Source organism: Camellia sinensis, chromosome 2, assembly GCF_055761805.1.
Source record: "Camellia sinensis isolate YWXY chromosome 2, ASM5576180v1, whole genome shotgun sequence".
NCBI classification, from domain to species: Eukaryota; Viridiplantae; Streptophyta; class Magnoliopsida; order Ericales; family Theaceae; genus Camellia; species Camellia sinensis.
Genome location: NC_138962.1, coordinates 35,081,622 through 35,105,679, shown reverse-complemented (window position 1 = coordinate 35,105,679; position 24,058 = coordinate 35,081,622). Strand labels below are relative to the sequence as shown.

Here is a 24,058-nt window from a genome sequence, read left to right as displayed (position 1 = left end):
AGGCCTTGCAGGCTTTTGTCAAAAAATCAGATCGGGCCGGGCCCACGGGCCAAAAAATTAAGCTCAGGCCCTAGCCCAGGCCCAAGGATATTCGGGCTTTGGGTGGGCCAGTGGGTCAGGCCTCGGGCCGGGCCTATGGGCTCGGGCTTTGAGCAGGTTTGGGCGGGCCTAAACATTTTTTTTAAATTTTTTTTAAAATTTGTTCTACTAAAATTTTATTATTTTTCATTAAAAATAATACTGAGCCTCAGGCGGGCCGGGCTTTTTGGGCTGGCCAATGGGTCGGGCTTCAAAACAATGGCCTAGGCCTCGGGCTGGGCTTGGGCTCGAGCCTAAACCGGCCGGGCCCACCTTGGGCCACGGGCGGGCTTCAGGTCACCTGCGGGCCACGGGCCAAAATTACACCCCTACCTGTAGCCCACATCTACATTATTTAATTATTATCTTGACTTTTTCCCATCTTCAAAAAAAATTATAATCAAATTGAAAAAAGAAAAAAGAGAGAACAGAGAAGCGAGAATCAGCACTGGTACCCTGAAAATTGTTGAAAGTCATGTTTTTTAACCCGACATACCAAAGAACTTACCTATGGAATACCCACTGAGTAACTTCATCAAACTCTATAGGACATACTCGGTATATGTACAGTCATATCAATAAGCGTATCGGCACCCAATAAATATCCGATACTCATATGACAACATTTTTACAGTACAGTGCTTCATAGCAACTAGGAAGGACAACATGAATAATGGAAATAATGGTGCATCTTTTAATAATGAAATACAAAAACACAGACTAATTGAACTGTGAACCAATTTATTAATTTTCCTAAAATGATTAACTAATTGTAATGAGATAAGGTTGTATATTCTCTCAAACACCAAATCAAATAGGGAAAATTTCCCCACCACCAACAAAATGAAAATAATTTTTTTTTTTTTAAAAAAGAGAAGAAAATCGGAGGATAAAATGAGGCAAAGAACAAGTTTCTTGCAAAAAAGCTCTTCGTAAGATCAATTTCATCTCCGAGTTCAGAGAAAAGCCGCATCCAATAGAGAATATGTCTTCACACATTTTAACTGGTTATTGAACGTGTAAACTGTCGCAGACGACATTTTCACTGCCACTGCAATTCCTCCAAAATGTAATTTTATAGAATTCTGATTCTTGGACCAAAGACCAACTTCATGAAGATTTCCTTCGTTCCAGCAGATGTTGACGGTCACACCACCCCTCGCCTTCAATCCTTTTACACAACCGTTTGCCCATTTATCTCGAGGAAGAGCTGGAAGTAAATATAAGTCCTTCACGGTGCTCTGAAGAAGCATTTCAGCTATTGCTGTAGAAAAACTGACATCAACAGCTATCAATCACTCACATTGTCAACTTCATAAACTACATAATATCATCGAAGCATGCGTAATGCTACATGCACATTATTAACCTTTAATTATTTTTTTTGGTGTCGGAATTTTTGTTTACGTGTTACCCACTCTACCACCTAAGCTGAAGCCCAGGGGTGCTCGTTCGACCTCAAAATAAAATTGCTTTAACCCTGCCTCTTGTTTTTTTTATTTTATTTTATTTTATTTTAAACGGGATCTAGCATCACATATTATGAATTTAAAATATGTAGCATTTGTTCAAATTTAGTAGGATATGTGTCATGTCTACAAAGTGTTTGATTTTATAAATTTATATTTTTATTTAAGACACGTTGTAGAAGTATCAGACATACTTTTAGAAGTGTCGTGTTTGGCATGGCACACCACCTCCATAGAAATGCCCGTACTTCTTAGCCCCATAGATGAGGTGTACACAGGGCTGATCTCGAGATTTAAAGGGGTCTAAGGCGAATTTCGGAAATGGAGGCCCCTTACATTGAAAAAAAAAAATTTCATGGATAAAACAATAAGTTATAACTTTTTTATTTGTTTGTAGCCACAAAAAAAATTTACTTGCACATATAATCATTAAAATTATAAACAAAACAATTTAATGAAACAAAATTAGAGCAAAAAAATTAGGAAAAAATTATTCAATTAAAATTGATAAAGATCTAGGTAAAAAAATTAGGGCAAAATTATTTATTCCACTAAAATCTAATAGATAAAGAAGGTAAAAAAAAATAAAAATTAGAGCACATATATTGTATGTATTATTCTTCTTGGGCCCAAACACTTTTTTAATATATATATTTTCATTTTAATAAATATGGACCAAACTACACTTATAAATAAATATGGGTTAAACCATACATGGATTGAATAAAATATTTTAGGACCCTTTAAATTTATTCTTAAAAAAAAAAAAAAACAACAACACTGGACCTAGAACATTTTACTAAACTTGGAAACCTTATTTTTTAATCAAAATTTTGAGACCTAAGGCATAGGCGTTATTGGCCTTAGGCTAGGGCCGGCCCTGGGTGTACCAGGCATGCCTTGAGCAAAATAGGATAAAATTCTTCAGTCAATCATTGCATTTTACCGTTCAAATTTTCTAGCAAAACACAACAAAAAGTTTAAAAAAGACACTCTTACAGACAACTCATAACCTTTCTTCTATTTAAGCCTCAAAATGAGAAACAAAGTTCATTACAGCTTGCTCAAACATCCATCTCCAAACCCCTTTTCCTTTCATAGTTCAAAGGAACATGAATTCCTTCATAGTTATATAACTCCCAAGTCTTAGTTAGTGATGACCCATAAACTCATCTTGAAATTTCTTAACTAAAAACATGAAGCATTTTGAAAGAAACTACACTCTCTTGTTATCTTGAAAACATTCTCTTGATATCTTGGCCTTGGCTGCTTAGACACATGGGTGGGGGGGGGAGATGGTTGATCCCCCCAAAAGTTTTGAAAAAACCTTCTAAATATAGTAATAAAATTACAAATATTTTAAAATTATAAAAGTTCGCCATCCCAATTTTTTGCACAAAATTTAAGAACTACCACTCCCTAAATTTTGTGCTTTAAAATTTAAAATTTATTTATTTTTTTGATAAATACTAAAATTAATAATAATAATAATTATTATAATTTATTTTTTAAGTATGATTACTTTTTTATTTTAAATTTAGTAATGTTAAAATAATTGAAAATTTATTTGTTAATATGTTAAAGTCCTTTTTGTCTGATTGGGGCCCAAATTTTTTTGTTGTTTGCTTATAATTAAATTAAAAAAAAAAATTGATTACTCAAGAGCAGTAGGTGCTTACCTAGATTAGTTATCATATATTCAAAACAAAGAAGCTTCTCTTCTCACTACAACAAAAATCACTTTTGGCGATTAAAATTACATTTTTCGTCGCTGAAAGTAGTACAATTGGCAACTAAAATGGAATTAGTCGCCAAAATTGATAACTTTTGCCGACTAAAAGACTTTAGTCGCCAAATATGAGGGTATTAGCGACTAAAAGGCAGTTTAGTCGCCGAATGTAGGGGTTTTAGCGACTAAAAATGGATTTAGTAGCCAAAAGTCACGGTTTTTGACGACTAAAAATGATTTAGTAGCCAAAAGTGATGGTTTTGGCGACTAAATACAGTTGTCGCTGAAAGTGAAGCTTTTTGGCTACAAAAAATAAATTAGTAGCTAAAAACAGTCCATTGCCGACTAAAATTTAGTTTAGTAGCCAAAAGTGGACGTTTTTGGCGACTAAAAACAGGTTTTGTCGCCAAAACCTCTTATTTCTAGGCGGAACTTAATTTTTTAGCGACTAAATAATAATTAGTAGCCAAAAATGATAGAATTGGCGACTAAAAATTTAATTTAGTCGCCAAAAGTGGCCTAAATTTTTTTTAAGTAAATAATTTATTTTTTACATAAATTATATTGAATTAAAAAAATTATATTTATATATATTATTTTGTATTAATACCGGTTAATATACTATATAAATAATATATATTGCATATATATTCATGTGATGTTGTAGTGGCATAGTGGAGGGAGTGTGTTGCAAAAAGGTTCGGAATGTGGGACGGTTGGGGTTCGAAACTCAGGAAAAGCAAAAAAAAAGTGGGTTTTTTTTTTTGACCGGTTGGGGTTCGAAACTCAGGAAAAGCAAAAAAAAAGTGGGTTTTTTTTTTTGACGACACCTTTGGCGACTAAAATTATTAGTCGCCAAAGTCTTTATTTTGGCGACTAAACAGTGTAGTCGGCGATTGAGTGAGTATTGGCGACTAAATTATTAGTCGGTAAATGTATGATTTTCAAAAGTGTAAAACACTATTGGTGACTAAAATTTTGGTCGCTAAAGACTTTTATTTTGGCGACTAAAAAAGTTTTAGTCGCCAATACCTCTGCCGACCACCTATACGCGACAAATGTGACGACTAAAAAATTTTGTCGGGGAAACTAAAATTTTGACTTTCGGCAACTAAAACGGACTTTTGGCGACTAAAAATTTAGTCACCAAAAGTGTTTTTTTTTGTAGTGTCTCTCTCTTATTTCACAACTAGTGAACTCAAATCATCAGAACCAGTGACACAAACCACAATCTCTCTCTCCTGTGTCATGAGTCTTCCGGCGTTCAAGATCGTGATTTCTCCGACAGTACTGGATACTCTCTCTCTCGCTCTCTCTCTCTCTCCCCCATGATCTTCGTCACTCTCTTTCTCTCTCTCTTGAGGAGTTAGGGTTTATTATTTGGGAAAAAAGTTTGGACTATGAACTTGGTAATGCTGGTAATGGAACCATTTGTGTAATTCTCAGTCAACTATTTATACTTGTGTATTACATTTCTATTGTCAACTATCGAGCACAACTTTAGATGCCTAAGTAGATATGTAGAGCAAATAATTGCTTTTTTGAAAATTAATATGGATTTACTAGAATATATCAATTGTATTTTGATAATATTTTGTAATTATATACGATGAATAGAAATATCTAATTATATATTTTTGTGATATTTGGGTAGAAATTGATATTGTATATTACATGCTCATTACAAATTTTTTGATTGTATAAACACTCGCCCCTCCAACACTAGAATCCTGCGTCCCTCTGACATTAGAATCCTGCGTCTGTTCCCGGACTATAGTCCTTAGATAATGGAACTAGGAACTATCTTATTGTAGGTCAATGTAACAAAAAAACATGCTCAAAAACGCAACCTAAAACTTTGCATTATAATATTGAACACACCCAGGCATGCTTCAAAGTCGGAAAGTGATTGTAGACATTTATATTGCTGATATAGATCAACACAAGAGTTGAAAGCTTGCTTACCCAAAATTGGCATCAATCTGGAAAGGGGGGTGTGCAGTGAACAGGTTACTGTAAAGTCCTCCTTCGAAGTCACTTTCATGGTCGGGATCCACCAAGTTAAATAAATGCTTGACCATCCTATATGCATGCTCACTATCCAGAAGACGTGCCCACAAAGCAGTTTTCCATACAGTCGACCATCCTGGACCCTCCTCACCTGTTTCCAGACTTGAAACTTAGAAGTGATACTATTCAACAATTGCTGAATATCACTATTGGCAAAATGAAGCTCATAATTATAAAAAGAAAGAAGTTATCAAAATGAAAGTAAATAAAACCACAAAAATGGTTACAGTTAAAACTTCAAAGTTAGTTTTCAACTAAGAAGCATGGACACAGACATGCGACACAACATGGACACGCTGACACATCAATTTTCAAAAAATGCAGGACACGACACGTGGAAGACATGCGTGAAATATATAATTTTATATATTTATTATATGTTATATATATGAATATATTATTCAAATATAATAAAAAACGTAATATGACACAAATTCCTATAAATTTATATCATTTTTGTTTTATTATTATATCTTAAATTGTTTTGGTTAAACTTATAATTTATTTTATATGTATCCTCCAAGTAGCCAAATAGTGTCCGGATTTTTAAAAAAAATTAAAAAATACTTTTTGAAGAGTGTTGGACACGTGTCAAGAAAATGTCTAATGAGTGTCGGTGTCCGACACGAATACGACATAGATGTGTCATCTTCTTAGAAGTATCCATACTTCTTACGTTTTCAGGTTCTAGATTTTTAAATTATTGACTCATTCCAGGAATTTCTAAATCTTCATAAATTTTCTCAGATGCGAACCTCTTTTGTACAGGGTAGAGTTAGCAGCTTTACAGAGGTCAGGAGTTTTTTCAACAGTAATTGTGTGCCCCGGAAACAGGCCAAATAGGTGTGATAGATGCCGGTGATGCGGATCGGGATCCTCAAAATCTTGTGCCTGTGATGGAAAAGTTAAAGAAGTTTCTTATTTCTACGCCCTAGAATGGCTTAACCTTCCAAGCTTTCTTGAATAACTGAAAATAAAAAAAACTAGGAAAACTCATAAATAAAATTCACACACCCATTCCATAATGGAACCATCTCCATCCCTAGCAATTTTTGTTGGATAAAGCCGTGGTTGAGCTTTACGGACTCTGTCAACCAGATCATCATCACTTTTACCCAATGCCTGTTCACAAGTAACTTTTTATATAAAGCATCTTATTTGAAATTATAAAAAGTGCTGATAAAAACAGAAGCTTGGGGATTTTTTTTCTGATTAAGAATAGGAGCTTTACCTGGGCAGCAGAAACAACTGCAGAGAAAACTTCTTTGATGATTGACATGTCCATAGTTGTTGAGTAACTCACACTAGCGGGCTTACCATCAGGAGCAATAAAAGTATGTTCTGGAGAGGTTGATGGGTTGGTTTCAAGGTATCCTCCCCGTCCTTCAATCAACCAGTCCAACAGAAATGAAGCACATCCTTCCAGAAAAGGATATGCCTTGCTCTCCAGAAAACCCTAATTATGTTGAAAAGAATAGCAATAACTTCCCGACCAGAAAGTTTTTGAGTTAAATATTATGAGCGAAACTAGGTACACAATTGCAAGATCAAGAAATGTCCTTTACAAGGAAGATAAAAATGAAGATGTTTTTGAATAATATATTTGGAAAGGAGACAAAATTGCCTTCAATAAAATGTGACTTCAAAGAGAAAGGAGGAAGAAGAAGAGAATTCCAAATGTCTCCAAATATGAAACTATATGAAATAGCATGAAAATAGAAATAGAAATAGCATATCAGTAATAGAATCTTACTTTGTCCATAGTATAAGTATAATGCTCCCATAGATGAGTACAAAGCCATGCTCCACCCATTTGCCATAAAGCCCAAACTGCCTCACCTCGGTCAGGAGATGTTTTTGCCCATAAATCGGACACTTGATGCGCAACCCAACCACTTGCTTCATAGTTCACCTGTAACATTCTGTGACTAATAAATAAAAACAATAGTGTTTATAAAGAATATAGAATGCGTAAATAGAAAAATTTATTATGAAAAACACCAATCAGGGTTCATCCTGGGTCGTGACCTACCCAACTAGTGTGATGTACAAATGTTATATGCATACATATTTTATACCTCCTTATTCAGTCTGTTTCAAAAAAATGAAAAAGAAAAAATACCAAGCTCCAAGTGATGACTTGCAGAAAAATGAATATACATATATACACAATACCACGAATGATCACACAAAATGAATAAAACAGTTCATAAGGACTGTTAATATTTGATAAGTGAAAGATATTTTTACTTTGGCAGTTTTACTTCCATTCACTGACAGAGACGAAATGTAATCAAACAAGGGCTCCTGGCACTCATGAAGGTTGCATGGAAGGGAGGGCCAATAGTTCATTTGAAGATTAATATTCAAGTGTTGTGCACCACTGGAGAGTTAAAAAGGAAAAGGTCACATTAGTAAATTAAATAGATGCAGAAGATAAAATAAAATACAGATGCTTTTATCAACAGGAAGCCAATTATATTACATCAGAAGGTAAAATAAAATGAAGTGCAGAGTGAAAGGCAATATTGCTGCTTTTGTGGCTTAAAATTTTTATCTTACCAACTCTCTCCCATCTCTCTTACACCTTAACTTCTCAAAGGAGGGGAAAAAAGTGAGAGAAAAAAAAGTACTTATTATCACTACTACAATAATGTATGAAGATTACAAAACAAGAGAAATTTAAAATATTTCACTTTTATTAGAAGTGTGATTAAAAAAATTAAAATGATATTTCGATCACAGTTAATTTAGTTGAATGAGATAGTATTTATTTTTAAGTTTCGTTGAAATGTGAGTTGACTTTGTAGCTATTTTAAGCTGTGATTAAAAAGCGTCGTTAAGGATAGACTTTTGGATTTTTTTTAACTTTTGTGAGAAAAAAATAAAATGATTGTGATTTAAAAGTAACAATTTTTAACTTGGGACTAAAAACCTTATTTTGTCTTTTTGAGACTATTTTAATCCCAACCCACCCCAACTCAACTTTCCAAACGGCTTAATCTCACATATATATATATATATATATATTTAATCACAGTTTTTAAATAAGTGTGGTTATATATATTTTTTCAATCTTGTTTTTGTGTAAAATAATTTCCAATCTCCCGGCAATTCTCTCACCTACGACACAACATGACTCTTCCTTTCCAATTCTCTTTGCCTCAATTCATTAACAATAATAATAGAGAGTTTTAATTTTAAAACTCTAAAAAGAACTCCAATAATATGGTAAGAGAGAAAAATAAAAACATAAACACAAACCTCACGTTATATGTGGGTTTCACTTCTCCCCACTATAGTTCTTTTAGAATTTCAAAATTAAAATAAAAAAAATATATATATAAAATAAAATAAAAAAAATATATATTTTCCTCTCATTTTACCTGCCATTTCTCTTTCACTTCTTAAATTCCTTCCCATATTCCCAACTAAACACAGGTCAATCTTTATTCATTCATTAAGCCCTACAATTATCTAATTTCATTGTTTCTCTTTCATCATTTCTCTATGATTCTCTCTCGCCCTCTCTGTTCTCGTCGCTCTTCCTTCCCTTTGCAAACCCTCCCTTCGTTGTTGCCATCTCTTCTCCTCTGCAAACCCTCTCTTCTTCCCTCTAAAACTCTCTCTCATAGGTACACAGGCACCAGCGAATTGAAGCCCTGCTCTCTTGGACACACTAGTTGATCGAAGCCCAACCCTTACCACTACAACACCCTTCAGATTTCAAGTTTTTTTATTTTTTATTTTTTCTTGTGTTTACAAAAATTCTGTCTGATTTCTAGGTATTTCTTTTATTATGTTTACACAAACATCTTTTATATATGTAATTTTCTATCTGATAAATTTGTATCTCAGTCATCTCTCTCTTTCACTCTTTCCCTACCCGCTGACCCCCCTTTGAACTCACTGTTTGTAAACTAATTAATCATATACTTGTGAACTCCATGATCCCATATAAAGTGGGTTGATCACCAAGTGTTTGACAAAATTACCATGAATCAGTAATCTGCACTATGACAACAAACTATAGTTGTAAGACTAAGTTGAAAATCTACTGAAGTCATACACTCGGGAGAATGTATAAAATGGGCAATTTTAAATTTTAGTTAATGAATAAGACCAAAAAAGCTTTGCCCAGTTCAAAAGCCTCCTATTAGATTTATTATATTTGTTTCTATTTCTCTGTTTGAATGTATGCATTTGCCCTCATTGAATTCTAGGACTTTATGTAGATGAAAGTTGGATTAATTTTTCATGTGTTACTGTTGAATGCATTGCTTCAACTTGCCAGCTTCATGTAGGGTGACTTAATTTTTTTGGAATTTTTTTCCCCTCAGCAATAAGCAAATTTGAGATTAGATTTTGTGGTTGATGGGCAGGGCACCATAAAGAGGTGTATTTCACAATCTCTCTCTCTCTCTCAGGAAGAGTGTAAAATGCATGTATTTTGATTCATTTGCTTACACTATATTTTTCTTTTCTTGCTAATTCATTTGTCTTTATTTTTCAAACTAGCCAAAAGGTGAAAAATTCATTTGTCTTTATTTTTCAAACTAGCCAAAAGGTGAAGAAGTTAATGTGAAAAAGGATGGGCTGTCAAGAGCACTAATGGTATGTAATTTGCTCCTGGCGCTTTCAGTGATATTCTTCTCTTTTTGTTAATGATATTTTCTACTTGCATAGGCTTGTGGTTTGTTTTACCTATATTCCCACAATTTCTATGCACAAACTTATTAATAGAAACATTGCTGTTGCAAAAAGTGAATTTTGATTAGTTCTTGATTATATTTTCTTTTTTAGTTAGATGTCAGGGCTTTCTTTGTACGCGCTTAGAAAGTGGTTGCCTACTATAGATAAACAACAGATGCTGAACTATTAATTACGAAAATGACTTGAAAAGTATAGTTTATGTAGCCAAAGTTAAGTAGCTTGAAGCTCTGCTAAGTTGTCTTGGTGTGTGAATTTGATTTTGTACATTATTCTCAGAAATGATAATGTTGACCTTGCCTTGTTATTGTTTATTGTTTAATACTTTGTTGTTCAACTTGGATTGGAAGAGGTGTTGGATTAATAAAATAAAATAGATAATATGCATTTTGAAAACCGAACAATCCAAACGACATGTTTCAAAGTTTAATCTGTATTTGTTCATAAAATCAGATTTATGTGCTGCTTAAATGCTTTTATAAACTGGGAGCAGCAAAGAAGTCTAATTATCTTGTCATCCAAACATGTGGATAGAAAAGAAAACTTTCATTTGGTAATCACTTTAAAGCTAATAATTGTTGCTTTTCTAGATTGAGTTATTTTACACTTCCCTCTATAGTGTGGCTTTCAAAAGGGCTGCAATTCTTTGCTTTTTATCATGCTTCTTTGGTACACTAGAAAGTTATATTTCCTTCTTAGTTCTTAACCAACACCTATTTTTCACCTACCAGCTGGCATTGGCTTCTACACCTCTTTTTGAGCCATTTGCCATTCCATTGCTTCTGGAAAAACTTTCTTCTTCTCTGTTTTTTGCAATGGTTGGTAAAACCAAATTGCGTCTCTAGTTTTGTTCTGTAACTAGTATATTCCATCATGCTAAACTAAAACATTATCTATGTCTATTTCCTCAATGACTTTCTATGCCCACAGGTTGTGTCTTTGAGATATCTTAGCTATTGCAGCGTGATGTATGGAGCCCTATATCTTTGCATAGAACTCCTTGCTGCATGCAGATATTTGGTTTTGAGCTGTGAAGAAAGTTCAGTTACTGTGTCTGCACAAGAGAAATGGTGCTGCATGCTTCAGAGTTTTTGCTACTCATTAACTGAAGCCTTATGTTGTACCTTAGTAACAAGTACAGATAAAGACATTCAGAATGCTTATATTCACTCTGGAGGTATTTTGTGTGGCTCAACATATGGATGATTTTATATCTGTATTTAATTGTTAACACCTTATTTGCCATCCTGATCAACATGTTTTCAACCTCTTCCACATAATGTCATTTAGCATTCAATCAGACATCCTAAAACCCTAATCATAAGGTCAAAATGGAAAGGAAGGGGAACTTGGCAAGTAATATACATAGGATCACCCCAAACAAAACTTTTTTTGTATCAAAACATTTCAACTTGTGTAATAGAAGTAAAATATCCAAGAAACCAACCTACTTCACCAAATGAGTGACAATGCGATAGCATAACTAGCTAGAACAAAGTCAAACAAACATAAAATAAAAAATAAAAAAACTACAATAAAGAGATCATGAAGAATACTACATGTCATTATGTACGGACCTGTTATTTCTTTTATTATGATTGCTGCCTACACATGTTTGGTATTTATTTATGTCTTTTTTCAATGTCCTAGTGTTGTGTTACTGAAGTTGCAATATAAAGGAAAGGGATAAAATAAAAATTTGGAGGAACTTTTTCTACAAATCCCATAACATGGAAATGGCCATCTGGGTGATTGTGCCAAGGTATTCCATTTTCATCTTGTGTCAATTCATTCATATTCGTATTACATGTGTTTTGAAACAGAAGTTGATTTTGAACTATATATATAAATCAAAAAATTTTAGGTTCTCAAGTTTCCCTCTTGTTAGATCTAACATGTTTATTTATTTATGAGATAAACTTTTGACACTGGCTTAGACTTTTCCTTGGCTTCTTAAGCTATGATCTCTTGAAGTTCGAGAAAAAGGTTTTTTTACCATTCTAATACCATGACAGTAGAATGCTTATCTTTCAAATAAAGAAGTATTTAGCAGTGCTACTAATCTTATCATTGCTCTCTATCAAGGCTAGACGCTTTCCTGCTTTTGAGTTTTCCCTCGAGAAATCAAATAGTTGTTATATGTTAAGCATGGGTTTGGAAATGATGTTTATGCTGTATCATTAGTAAATACAATAGATGGAGTGATGGTTAAAATAAACCTCTTCAAGTATTTATCACTATTCACTCATTGTCAATTACTTGACCAAAGGACTACAGGTTAAGGCTTTTTCCACTTGTGTTGTGTGGTTGTATAACTGTAGTCTGAATGAGATGCTTAGATGACTAGCTAGTACTGGATGCTTATAAAATGTTTATGACCTGCTGGGAGCATGAGGCAAATTTAACATTTTTGTAGCAACCAAATTTTACTTGAAAGTGATGTTATATAGGCACACAGGGGGAATTGTGATTTTATTAACTATTTACTTCTGATTGTCTTTGTAGGGTTTTCTATTTCAACACAAGCCTGAGAATGCTGCTGCAATCATTCAAGTCCTCAATCAGGTACTTATCTATCCAGCTGATGTATTTGTGATGATGTTACCCCTGCATTGATGTCCTAAATAAGTGCACTTTTTAACTTTTTAGACTAAAAAGTTGAGGAAAAAAAAAGATGGTTGTTTGGAATAACTTTTTGACATTTTACAAAAAAAATGTGTATTAAAAAATTGTATAAATTAATGTATAGGAGAAGCTTTTTGGCGAGTAGATAGTACGGTGGGTAGTACGGTGGCAGCATTGTGCAGAGTAGTGTATAGGAGATGCTTGCCTCCTTTTCGGACATTGAATTGGACGGTGCTGTTCGGCTTAATCGGAACCGTTCAATGTGTAGAACTCATCGAGTATCATTTTTTATAAAAAATCACGTTGATCGGATATCGATAGCTATCTAATCGGATTAGTTTTTTGTCAACCGTTAACTATAACACCATTTATTTTTTTTTATACAAAACTGATTTGATCATGTAGTTAGCGATATCCGATCAACGTGATTTTTTACGACCATATAGTATTCGACGAGTTCTACACATTGAACGATTCAGATTATTAAAACAGAATCCGTGATGGACCCCCACGGGCCGAATAGCACCGTCTTGTTTGTGCACCTGCCTGTTCCCTTTGTCCAACCAAAGTCTGCTAAAGTACAACTCACGTGAGAACTGAGTTGTATTTTTTTTTTTTTTGTGTAAAGTTAATTTTTTTATATATTTTTTTGGTAAATAGTAATAACTTTTTAAGTAACTTTTTGACTTTTTTGAAGGATGTCAAACCAGTTAATTTCATGTCTAAGTTGATTAATTCAAACTCTGATCAATTCTATGAGACTTTTTTTTTTTTTTCTTTCAATTTTTGCTTTCTTTAATTTTGAACAAATGAGTAAGTTTATTTCTATTGTTCTAGCGGCCTCTAAACTAATTTGTGTTTTCATTATTCAGTTCAGAAAGTGTTTGGAGAGATGGAAAATATAGTCAAAGAAGACAGAACATTTAAGAATTTTGAGTTCTCCTTAAGTTTTTTTTTTTAAATGAGATTTTTATTGTGTAATCACAGTAAAATTTTTTTTTATCCCTTAACATTCATTGTATATATATATTTCCAACGTTTGACTTTCATTTATGAAATATATGAAGTTATTAGCTATCATATGTAGTCAATGTTGTGATTCAAAGGAAATTTTTGTACAAATAATATTTGATTGTATTTTAGATATTAGTTTTATTCATATTTTAATCACGATTTATATGCTGTGATTGATAGTTACCTTTTGTGGTCGAATCTTTTTTTTTTTTTTATCACACGCACTAACCGTGATAAGAAATGCATATAATTGTGATTTTATCTTATTATTAATCATAGATTATTTAAGTTCAATCTCAGGTTTTATTGGTTATTAATCACATTTAAAATTCGTGATCTAAATATTTATTATTACAGTCAAAACACGTGGTGGAATTATTTTTTAATGACGGTTAAAAAGTGTGATCGAAAATAACTCTTAACAATCACACTCTCAAAGATTACACTTTGACAAAATAAATCCGTAATCTATTTATGATTTTGTTGTGGTGTACGCATTTGCTGTGCATCAAGGAGAAAACTACAAGATACCATGCACAGAGAGAGAAAGAGAGAGAGAGAGCTTACTCCCATGCTGGCGCAATATCCTTGTTCCATATTCCTGGCAAGTTTGCCACCTGAGTTCCAGGCCGTGAACAGGAAATAAGTAGATATCGACCATACTGGAACAAAAGCTCCACTAAAGAGGAATCTTCATCAGTTTGAAAAGATTTCACCCTCTCTGCAGTTGAAACCGTCTTAGCTTCATTACTTTCTAAACACAGATCAGTTGCAGAGGACAAATTTTTATTCCTATCCAAACACCCGTTTTCTCCAACATTCTTTGAGCTTTTCGAAAGCTGCAGTGAGACGCGATGAAAAAGCTTTTGATAGTCATCCAAATGCCGTGAATGAAGATCAGCATATGACAAGTTTTTAATTAAATTTAATGTGCTTAGAGACTCTGAAGTAGGATCTTTTTTTGAATCTGAAGGTTTAGTGAACGGCCCATCAAATGAAGATGAAGCCACCAGAAAGATAACAACCCAATCTGAACCCTCAATCTTCAACTTCTTGTCATCCAAAAGATATACAGTACCCACATCACTAATCTGCAAATCAAGAATTGCAGAAAACTGAATACCCTTTGGATAACCGGGGCAGCTTCCTTCCATGATAATCTGATTTTTACCATTTACACTCGAATGATGTTGTAATTTGCTGTCTATAGATACCGTAAAGGAGAGAGACCCTGATTTGCTTCCTGAAATCTTTGTCACGATCACTTGATCGGGATTTGAGGCAAAATGTTCCCTCACGAATTCAACTTCACCTACAGAATATTTCACTTTTGTAGTTGCAGTGTCCAAGTCCAGTACTCTTGAATATGTTTCTTCACTATATGAAGCATGAGAATCATCAAATTCTAGCTTGATATCACCCAGAAGCTGGTAAGCCTTCACATCATCACAGGAAAATTACAAGGTTATGAAAAATAAAAAATAAAAATCATGGAAAAATATGAAATTTCACTTGGGATCAGAAATGCTAACCCCAATATGATACTATATCAATTACAAATCAGATGTAAGCTAGCTTTATGCTGTGTTTGGTTAGAAAATTTGGGAAGGGATTTGGAAAGAGAAAGAGAAAAGGTGTGTAAAACTATGTGAAATTTAGACATATTTTATTCTCATTTCACCTATTATTTCCATTTCTCTTTTCAAATTTCTCCTCAAATCCCCCAACCAAATACAGCATTAATGGATACAAAAAGTTCCAACTTAACCAAATTTCATGTAATTTGCTCATTGTATCTTTTTTGAATCACCGTGGGTGTTCTAATTTTGTTTGTAGATGCTCGTTGAAAATTTCCCCATGTACAATGGTGCAAATTCACAACTATATGAGCTTTACAATGAGATTGTTTAAGTGAAAAATTGAAACAGAACATAATCAGTTTGCATAAAAGATCCAATCATCCAATTATTTAAGTTTAACCACAGAACTAGCAGTGAAAGCTGGCAAACAAGATTTGAATTCGTTTCTATTTTTTTAGGCTGGGTTTGTATCATGGATTAGGGTAGTAATTTGAAAATCCATGATCCAAACAATGTTAAATGTGTTGCTAGTTATATGTTTCAATGCCTCCAATCAGAACTTCTAATTTGGATTGAAGTGCTTCGATATTTAGTTATGGACAGATGTTACAATAACAGCACATTTTTGTATATAATATCCACGTGGTTCAATTGATGATCCCAAAATTGTCACAATAAATGGTAATAAAGTAGCATACAGCTGAAGGATTGTCTGACAACTTGACCGCTTCAGTAGTAGCTTCGGCATACTGGCCATCATCAACGAGCTTCCTGACCACCGACAGTGACTTTGGTGCATCTGGGTTTGTGTAGTTTCCAGGAATCCCAGTCCAAAGTGTGTCCTCTGCCAAACGAATCCAAGTAATCTGCTGTCAGTTTTACTTTCATATTGACAGAGAGAGAGATAAGTAAGGCTTTTTAACATATTTATTTTTATTGATTATTTTAGTCCATATAGTCATTCCCAAACAAACCCAAGAGAGAGAACAAACTTCAAATCTTGAAAAAAAAAAGTATATCAAACAAAACTCAAAAGCACTGTTATCTCTTCCCTTTCTAACCTTTTTCTAGGCAAACAAACAACAGCAGAGCAAGTTGGGATATACAGCTAGTTACTTTTACCATTGAGATTAAGAGTCTCGGATTGAACACCGCCCCAAACCATAGCACCGAGTCGACCATTTCCAATGGGGAGAGCATCAGTCCAGTGCTTGGCAGGCCCACCAAACCTAACTTCCAGAGGCCTCGAAGCCTCCTCTTCAAGCAAGCTCGGTTCCCACAAGTCCTTCATTCCAGGTCTGCCCACCATAAGCCAATCATCATCTGCCATTACTGGACCCAAAAACAGAAAAGAGTGAAGAGAATGGGGAAGAGAGTGAGATCAAGGAGGTAGAAGAATGGAGGAGGGAACGGGTAGGGTAGGGTTGGGTAGGTGGGTGGGAGATGAAGAGATGACAGCGAAGAAGTGGCCACTGCCATCTATGGCTATAAATTCATGGAGAGGTGAGGTGAGGGAGGCATAGGCATGGGCATGGCACAGCAGCAATCAAAAGAGGAGGACCCCACGTTTCACGTTTGGGTGTCTTTTTGCCTTTTATTTTATTTATATTTTTTTATTTTTTTGAAAATCGAAACTTTCCCATGCGGTCATCTTTTTTAAGCCAGTTTCGTTTCACCACAAATACGTTTCCCAAACTTTTCAGTGTTTAATCACTTGTTTTTCGGGTCAATATTTTCATGGTTTTTCGGCCCAAAAGTTCAAATTTAAGTCCATTTTGAAAAGGAAAAAATTTATTATTTTTAAATTTTTTTTTTAATCTTTAATGATTTTTTTTAAAAAATTATGTCTAACTTTTTCAATTTTTTTGTCCGACTTATCGAGACGAATCTAAAAAGTATTTTTTTTGGATTTTTTTTAAAAAAATTACCAAAAACAAAAATAAACAAAAAAATATTGCTCATTTTTATCTTTTCTAGATTTCTTTTGGATTTTTTTTTTAAAACTTATAATTTTTCGATTTATTTTGTCGAGCTGAATCTAAAAACCTAAAGGTCTTTGAAAATTAAAAAAAAAAATTCACTAAAGATAAAAATAAACCAAAAAAAAATCTTAAAAAAACCATTCTCAAAACATGTCTTAAATTTTCTTTATTCAAATGTCCAAGTGCAAAAATATTTTGTACATAAAGACAATATTCTATAAAATAATTGGATTGCTCTCATTCGTTAGAGCTGTGATTGGGAGCCCGAATGTGGGAGCCCCGAATGCCCCTAATATACAAAACGTCGTCGTTTTTGTATTTTTTTGTATTTTTTTTTTCAGCAGAAGAAGGAAGAAGACGAAGAAGAGAAGGAGGGGGAGGGGAGGGGAGGAAGAGAAGGAGGGGAGGGGAGAGGGCCATCAAACTCTGGGCTGAGGCAGGGGGCGGAGGCGGGGGCGGCGAGGCAGAGGCGGAGCTGCGACGGCGGGGCTGCTGCGACGAGCTGAAGCTGCTGCGACGGTGGGCGATGATCGGGCGACTGCGACGACGGGCGGCGAGGCGACGAGCTGCGGTCCTCTCTTCTCTCTCTTTCTCTTTCTCTTCCTCTCCCTCTCCCTCTCCCTCAGCCTCAGCCTCACCTGTTTCAGACTGAAGAAAGAAAAAAAAAAAATTGAATTGGTGAAACGACGTCGTTTCAGCAATTCGGGGCATTCGGGGGAGCCTCATTCGGGGCACAAATCTTTTCCTCATTCGTTAATCCTGTCCGTTGAATGACTCTTATGGAACACACAATTACGCTGTGAGAGTCATATAGCAAACACTCACTCTCACTCTCTCTCTCTACCTTTTCTCTTTCCTCTTTCTTTCTCTATGTTTGTTTTCAGTTTTTTAAAAACACTTTTCAAAAAATTTTATTTTCTTATTTTTAATATTTTTATTGAATTTTTTAATATTTTAAGAAATTTTATTAATTTTTAAACACACTTAACATAAATACAAAAAAATCTTTAAAAAATTCACTAAATACCAAAAATACAAAAAAAAAAATTGAAAATTTAATATATATTTTTATATTTTTATGTATTTTCATTTTTTTATGTATTTATTAATTTTTTAAAATATTTTACTTTTTAGATGCATCTAAATAAGGTGCATATAAAAAAAATAAAAAAATACTAAAAATTTTAAAAATATTCACTAAAGATAAAAAAAAATGCGAAAAATAAAAAAATTCAATTTTTAAAAAGCTGAATTTAAAAAACTAAAACCAAACGGCTCACATCTCTCTCTTTCTTCATCGATTAGGGTTTTTATCTCATTGTACCTCTGTTGTCTCATCCTTCGGTCTATGGCGGCGATCGGTGTTTCATCCTTACCATGGAGAGAGAGAGAGAGAGACACGATTTGGTTCGTTAACAAGATTCGTCTTTTCTCTGAATGTCAAGACAATCTCGTCGCACCTCCGCCGCCTCCTGCACCCTAAATGTGGTTCGCCAACAAGATCTTCCATATTAGACTTAAACAAGATTATCACATATGATTTGTCTCTAGATCTGGTTCGTTGACAACGACGAGCATCGCCATCGGCGCCGCCGCTTTCCCCGTCATGTAGTTCAGAAGCCTTTTGAAGTTGTTGTTGCATTAAATCGAATTCTTGGCAAAGCAGTCGATCGATCTCTCTTGGCCATCGGATCATAAAGGTCCAGGAATGGTAGTTCTAGTATGGACTCGGGCTTTAGGTGCTCCATCACTACCACCACCAACACTATCATTCGCCGATCACAACACGATCTCACTGTCATCTTCATTGTCAGCACCATCTAATGATAATTTTCGTGTATTTGCTTTTGAAATGATAATTAATTTGTGTTTGATTTTTGAATTTATAGAAGTAAAAGCAAGAGCAATTTTGGTTCTCTTGCTTAGATACTAGTTTGATGAAACAGTTCTGATATAGAGCACTAAAATAACAGCTCTAAAAAGAGCTCTAAATAGGTGGCATCCAATGTTTGAAACTGAAGCCCATTTACATCTATAGTGCGTGTACTTCACGCACTGTGTAAAAAAAAAAAATATCGCTCAAATGTAGATTTGAGCTCATGTATATAAAAGAAAAAAAAAAAGAAATTCTCGCACATTTGCATATAGATCTGAGCTTCTCTTCTACTATCCCTCTTCTCTACTATCCGGTGTTTGCCCTCTCCTCTGTCGTCTATCTTCTCCACCGTCCGGCGTTTGCTGTATCCTTCGACATTTACAGATCTATCCTTCGTCGTTCGTCTCCTCCACCATCTGATGTCTTTTCCCTTCTCCACCATTCCGCATCTTTGTCGAACTTGGACTTCCATGTTCCTTCTGGTCAGGTTTTGTCTCTATCACATAGCAAGATAGATATGAAAGAAAAAGAAAAAGAAAAAAAACAGTTCATGAAACCAATTAGAAGTTTATACTTTTGGTGAGACATTTGAGTTCAAAAATCCCCTTTAGAAGTTTATACTTTAGGTCCAAACATTGGCCACACATTCTGTTTATGTACATTTAGGACTGGGGTTAATGTATGTTTATATTTCAATTTTGGTTTCTTGTGAAATTTGTTGTATATATTAGTTCGACACACATTCTGTTCATGTGTGTTCCCCCCCTTAAAAAAATAAAATAACATAAAATATGAGTAATCCATACAAGTTTAATCACCATGATAAAGAAGTAATCTTTCGGTCCCTTATTCAACACCCTCCACATCTCAATTAAAGTTTAATCTATTATTAATCTGTTATTAAAACACAATAATCTGTTATTAATTTTTGAAAATAATCTGTTATGATAATAATCTGTCATTAATTTTTGAATAATCTATTATGATAATACTATGTTATTAATTTATGAATAATCTATTATTATAATAATCTGCTATTAATTTTTGAATAATCTATTATTATAATAATCTGCTATTAATTTTTGAATAATTTGTTATTAATAGATTAATAACAACCTCAATAATAATTTTGAACAAATTAATAACAGATTATTGTATTAGTCTATTAATCTATTAAATCATTTGATTTCAGTTTAATTTTTGAATGAGCAGAAATGGAGATTGATTCAAATAATGGTGAGAATCCTTTATTAAATGAGAGTGAGGAAGTTGAGGAACCTAAGACGGGTATGTGTTTTAGCTCAAAACAAGAAGCGTACACATTTTATGCCAAATATGCTAAACATGTTGGATTTTTTATAGCTTAAAGAACACAAGTTATTGGCGATGATGGGGAATTAAGATACTTTGGGATTGAATGTTCTTGATCGGGGAAGAGAATAAAAAAAATTGAAGTAAACCCTCTAAAGCCATCTCTATCCACAAAAATTGGTTGCAGAGCAAGGGTATGAGCGAGCCTACAAAAGGATGGAAGATTTATGTTAACCACAGTTAACCTTGAGCATAATCATGACTTGATTCCCACCGACTCACATCATTTTGCAATGAATAAGAAAATTCTTACACTTGTGAAGAAAAGATTGGAAATTAATGACCAAGCCGAGATTGGGGTGTTTAGGAGTAATAACTCAATGGTTGTTGAAGCTGGAGGTTATGAGTCATTAACATTTGATGAGCGAGATGCAATGAATTATATTAACAAAGCTAGAAAATTGAGGCTTGGAGAAGGAGATTCCGATGCACTTCAAAAATATTTGTTGAGGATGCACGCACAAAATTCGAATTTCTATTATATGATTGATGTTGATATTGACTTTCGATGAGTCAGGCAGCTTATGAAGAATTTGGAGATGTTGTTTCATTTGACACAACTTATCTCACTAACAAATATGATATGCCATTTGCCCCGTTTGTAGGAATTAACCACCATGGACAGTCGATTTTGCTTAGTTATGGGTTGTTATCTAGTGAAGACACTGATACATTTGTTTGGTTATTCAAACCATGGTTAAATTGCATGTTAGATCATCCCTCAAAAGCTATAATAACTGATCAATGCAAAACTATGCAAAATACTATAGAAATTGTCTTTCCAAATACTCGACATCAATGGTGTTTATGGCATATAATAAAGAAAATTCTGAAGAAATTGAAAGGCTATTCCCAATATGAATCCATGAAGTTGGCTTTGCAAAATGTAGTGTATGACACATTCACAAAAGATGAATTAGAGATGAGATGGAAAGAGATGATTGCAGAATTTAATCTTTATGAGAATCAGTGGTTAGGGATATTATATGATGAGTGACATCGATGGGTTCCTGTTTATGTGAAAGACATTTTTGGGGCTGGCATGTCAACCACACAACGAAGTGAGAGCATGAATGCATTTTTTGATGGATATGTCAATGCAAAGACTACATTAAAGCAATTTGTTAAACAATATGAAAATGCCTTGAGAAGTAAGGTAGAGAAAGAGAAGAAAGTTGACTTCAAGTCTCGACACAAAGTATTTGATTGCCTAACTGTGTATCATTTTGAGAAGCAATTTCAGGATGCCTACACCAATACAAAATTCAAAGAAGTTCAAGCTGAGATGAAAAAACTAATATATTGTCAGTCGTGTCTTGTGAAAGAGGAGTGTTCAATTTGCACATATTTAGTGAAGGAAGCTGTGGTAGTTTTTGAAAAGATGAAGCTTGTGGACTTTATTGTGTATTATAATTCGACTGAATTTGATGTTCAATGTATGTGTCTGTTGTTTCAATTTAGGGGCATCATGTGTGCTCACTCACTCGTTGTGCTTATTGCAAGATGCGTAAATGAGGTTCCAAATAAATTCATTCTACCATGATGGAGAAAAGATTTGGATAGAGGGTACACATGCATCAAAACCACATACATTGGATTTGGGGATGATTTCAATGCAAAGGTCTATGAAAAGATGAACACAAAATTGATTTACATTGTACAAGTAGCTGGGAACTTTGAAGGCAAAATTAGAATAATCGACTGTAGATTGGATGAAATCATGAAAAGAGTGATGAAAGATGATGAGGGTGGTGAGAGTAATGTACCTGCTTCTACTAGTAATGTATCATCTTCCCCGATTGGGAGCATTAATAGAAAAATAATCAATAATACGAAGTTATTTAGTCCTTTGGTTGCTCAGCGAAAAGGTCGTCTCGTTACCAAACGAAAGGTCGCCAAAGTAGACCAAATTGTTAATCGGTTAAAAGTAACCAAAACAAAACATAATAAATCAAAGGTAAATTTCTTGGTATTCTCTATTTATTTTCCAATACTGTATCATTTCTCTCTATTAAACTTGTCATTTATCTATATTCATTCATCTTAATTAATATAGGATACTAAGGTGTTTGGAGCTCAAGCTCGATCTCAACCTCAACCTAGTGCACGTAGAGAGCTTTATCCTTGTATGGTTTCCATGCAAAATAGTATGTATGTGCCGGTACGTGTGCATAATACGAATTTACATCGATCAGTTTATTTGATTTTTCAATAATGTACATTAAATTGTTTTTTTCATGTCATTGTAATTGAATAGGGACCAATGGTAAATGCGATTGGAGGCACAACGAGAAGTATGGACATTATGAGAAGACAAAGTTTGATGACTGCTCCAACTTAGATTTATGGAGTCGGCACATCTCTTACCTCATCAGAATGTATTAGAGGCACACCGAGAGTTATTGATATGATGAGAACTCGACAATCCATGAGTGCTACGAATGAAATTTGTAGAGTCATATTGTCTTCTTTTGTTGACTTGAATATACAAATGGACCAAAATCACTCTCGTTTTCGTTAGTTGGAAACATGTAATTTTAATGCATTTTATATGACTGAACTTGGAGTTCATTTTGTGGTGGGAGTAATTTCATGCATCTGTGTTTGTTACTTGATGGAGCTTAATTTATGAGATTTATAGAAATTTGATGTTGGTTTGCTATTATATTTGTTGTCTAGCTCTATACAGATGTGGATGGAATGGAGATACTTTGGGAATGTTTTATGTTGCAAGATCGTACTTGGAGCTAGAGTGGTGTGTGTTGGTTTATTTTTATTTTTGTTGTGCTTTTGATTTGGATTTGTCAATGTGCTAATAATGCTACTGATTTGGTCCTTTTTATGTTATTAATTTGGTGCTTTTCATCTTATTGCTTTTCATGCTATAGATTTTTGTGTGTTAGTAATGGTCAAACAAAAGGGCCTATGAAACTTTGAAGAAATTTGTGTTCAAAATCTGTTGACAGATTGTGTTCAAATTGTGTTCTAATCTGTTGAAGAAATTTGAGTTACTAATGCTACAAATTGTTGATAGATTTGTGTGTTACTAATGCTACAGATTGTTGACAGATTATGTTCAAAATTTGTGTTAAAAAACTGTCAAAATCTGTAAGGAAATTGTGTTCAAAATCTATCAACAACCTATCAAGAATCTGTATTCAAATAGAGAAATAGGTAAATAGATTCTGTGTTCAAAATTTGTCCAAATCTATTAAGAATCTATGAAGAAATTGTGTTCAAAATCTGTCAATAATCTGTCAACAATCTGTGTTCAAACAGAGAAACAGATAAACAAAATCTATGTTCAAAATCTGTCAAGAATCTGTGAAGAAATTATGTTCAAAATCTGTCAACAATTTGTCAAGAATATGTGTTCAAATAGACAAATAGATAAACATAATCTGTTCTCAAAGTCTGTCAATAATCTATCCAAATTTGTGAAGAAATTGTGTTCAAAATCTGTGTTCAAAATCTGTGTTCAAACAGACAAATAGATAACTTTGAAAGTTCCAATAAGATAACTTTGTAAATTATGCCAATTAACTCCAAAAACA

At 33.8% G+C, this 24,058-nt stretch overlaps 2 protein-coding genes across 13 annotated transcripts; one reads left to right on the top strand and one right to left on the bottom strand.

Annotated features, from left to right (window-relative positions):
- Positions 1–802: 802 nt before the first annotated feature.
- LOC114261120 (alpha-L-fucosidase 2) lies at positions 803–16,772 on the bottom strand. Of its 4 annotated transcripts, none has more exons than XM_028201330.2 (10): positions 16,398–16,772; positions 15,974–16,119; positions 14,263–15,131; positions 7,597–7,729; positions 7,100–7,258; positions 6,578–6,802; positions 6,361–6,468; positions 6,102–6,237; positions 5,242–5,437; positions 803–1,353 (listed from the first exon to the last, which is right to left on the bottom strand). In XM_028201330.2, the coding sequence occupies exons 1-10, from the start codon at positions 16,603–16,605 to the stop codon at positions 1,035–1,037; spliced, it is 2,499 nt and encodes an 832-aa protein (XP_028057131.2). In that variant the 5' UTR covers positions 16,606–16,772; the 3' UTR covers positions 803–1,034. The 4 variants fall into 4 exon arrangements, with proteins under 4 accessions (XP_028057131.2, XP_028057132.2, XP_028057133.2 ...); XM_028201331.2 differs by having other exon boundaries at positions 16,337–16,470; XM_028201333.2 differs by having other exon boundaries at positions 1,200–1,342.
- LOC145819963 (uncharacterized) lies at positions 8,715–23,169 on the top strand. 9 transcript variants are annotated; one of them, XM_082914067.1, is made up of 7 exons: positions 8,832–9,131; positions 9,687–9,742; positions 9,865–9,960; positions 10,987–11,233; positions 12,562–12,621; positions 22,561–22,665; positions 22,762–23,169. In XM_082914067.1, the coding sequence occupies exons 4-7, from the start codon at positions 11,213–11,215 to the stop codon at positions 22,843–22,845; spliced, it is 270 nt and encodes an 89-aa protein (XP_082770193.1). In that variant the 5' UTR covers positions 8,832–9,131; positions 9,687–9,742; positions 9,865–9,960; positions 10,987–11,212; the 3' UTR covers positions 22,846–23,169. The 9 variants fall into 9 exon arrangements, 6 of the variants coding, with proteins under 6 accessions (XP_082770196.1, XP_082770194.1, XP_082770193.1 ...); XM_082914069.1 differs by having other exon boundaries at positions 8,835–9,131; positions 9,907–9,960; XM_082914068.1 differs by having other exon boundaries at positions 8,786–9,871; positions 9,914–9,960.
- Positions 23,170–24,058: the final 889 nt, after the last annotated feature.

Coding starts and splice junctions, on each gene's coding strand:
- LOC145819963 (XM_082914066.1), top strand. CDS start 22,138: ATGAACACAAAATTGATTTACATTGTACAAGTAGCTGGGAACTTTGAA. Junction 22,462..22,560: donor CAAAACATAATAAATCAAAG/GTAAATTTCTTG, acceptor TAATTAATATAG/GATACTAAGGTGTTTGGAGC. Junction 22,666..22,761: donor AAAATAGTATGTATGTGCCG/GTACGTGTGCAT, acceptor GTAATTGAATAG/GGACCAATGGTAAATGCGAT.
- LOC114261120 (XM_028201330.2), bottom strand. CDS start 16,605: ATGGCAGATGATGATTGGCTTATGGTGGGCAGACCTGGAATGAAGGAC. Junction 7,730..14,262: donor GATATTGCGCCAGCATGGGA/GTAAGCTCTCTC, acceptor TTAACTCTCCAG/TGGTGCACAACACTTGAATA. Junction 6,803..7,099: donor ATACTTATACTATGGACAAA/GTAAGATTCTAT, acceptor CAACATAATTAG/GGTTTTCTGGAGAGCAAGGC.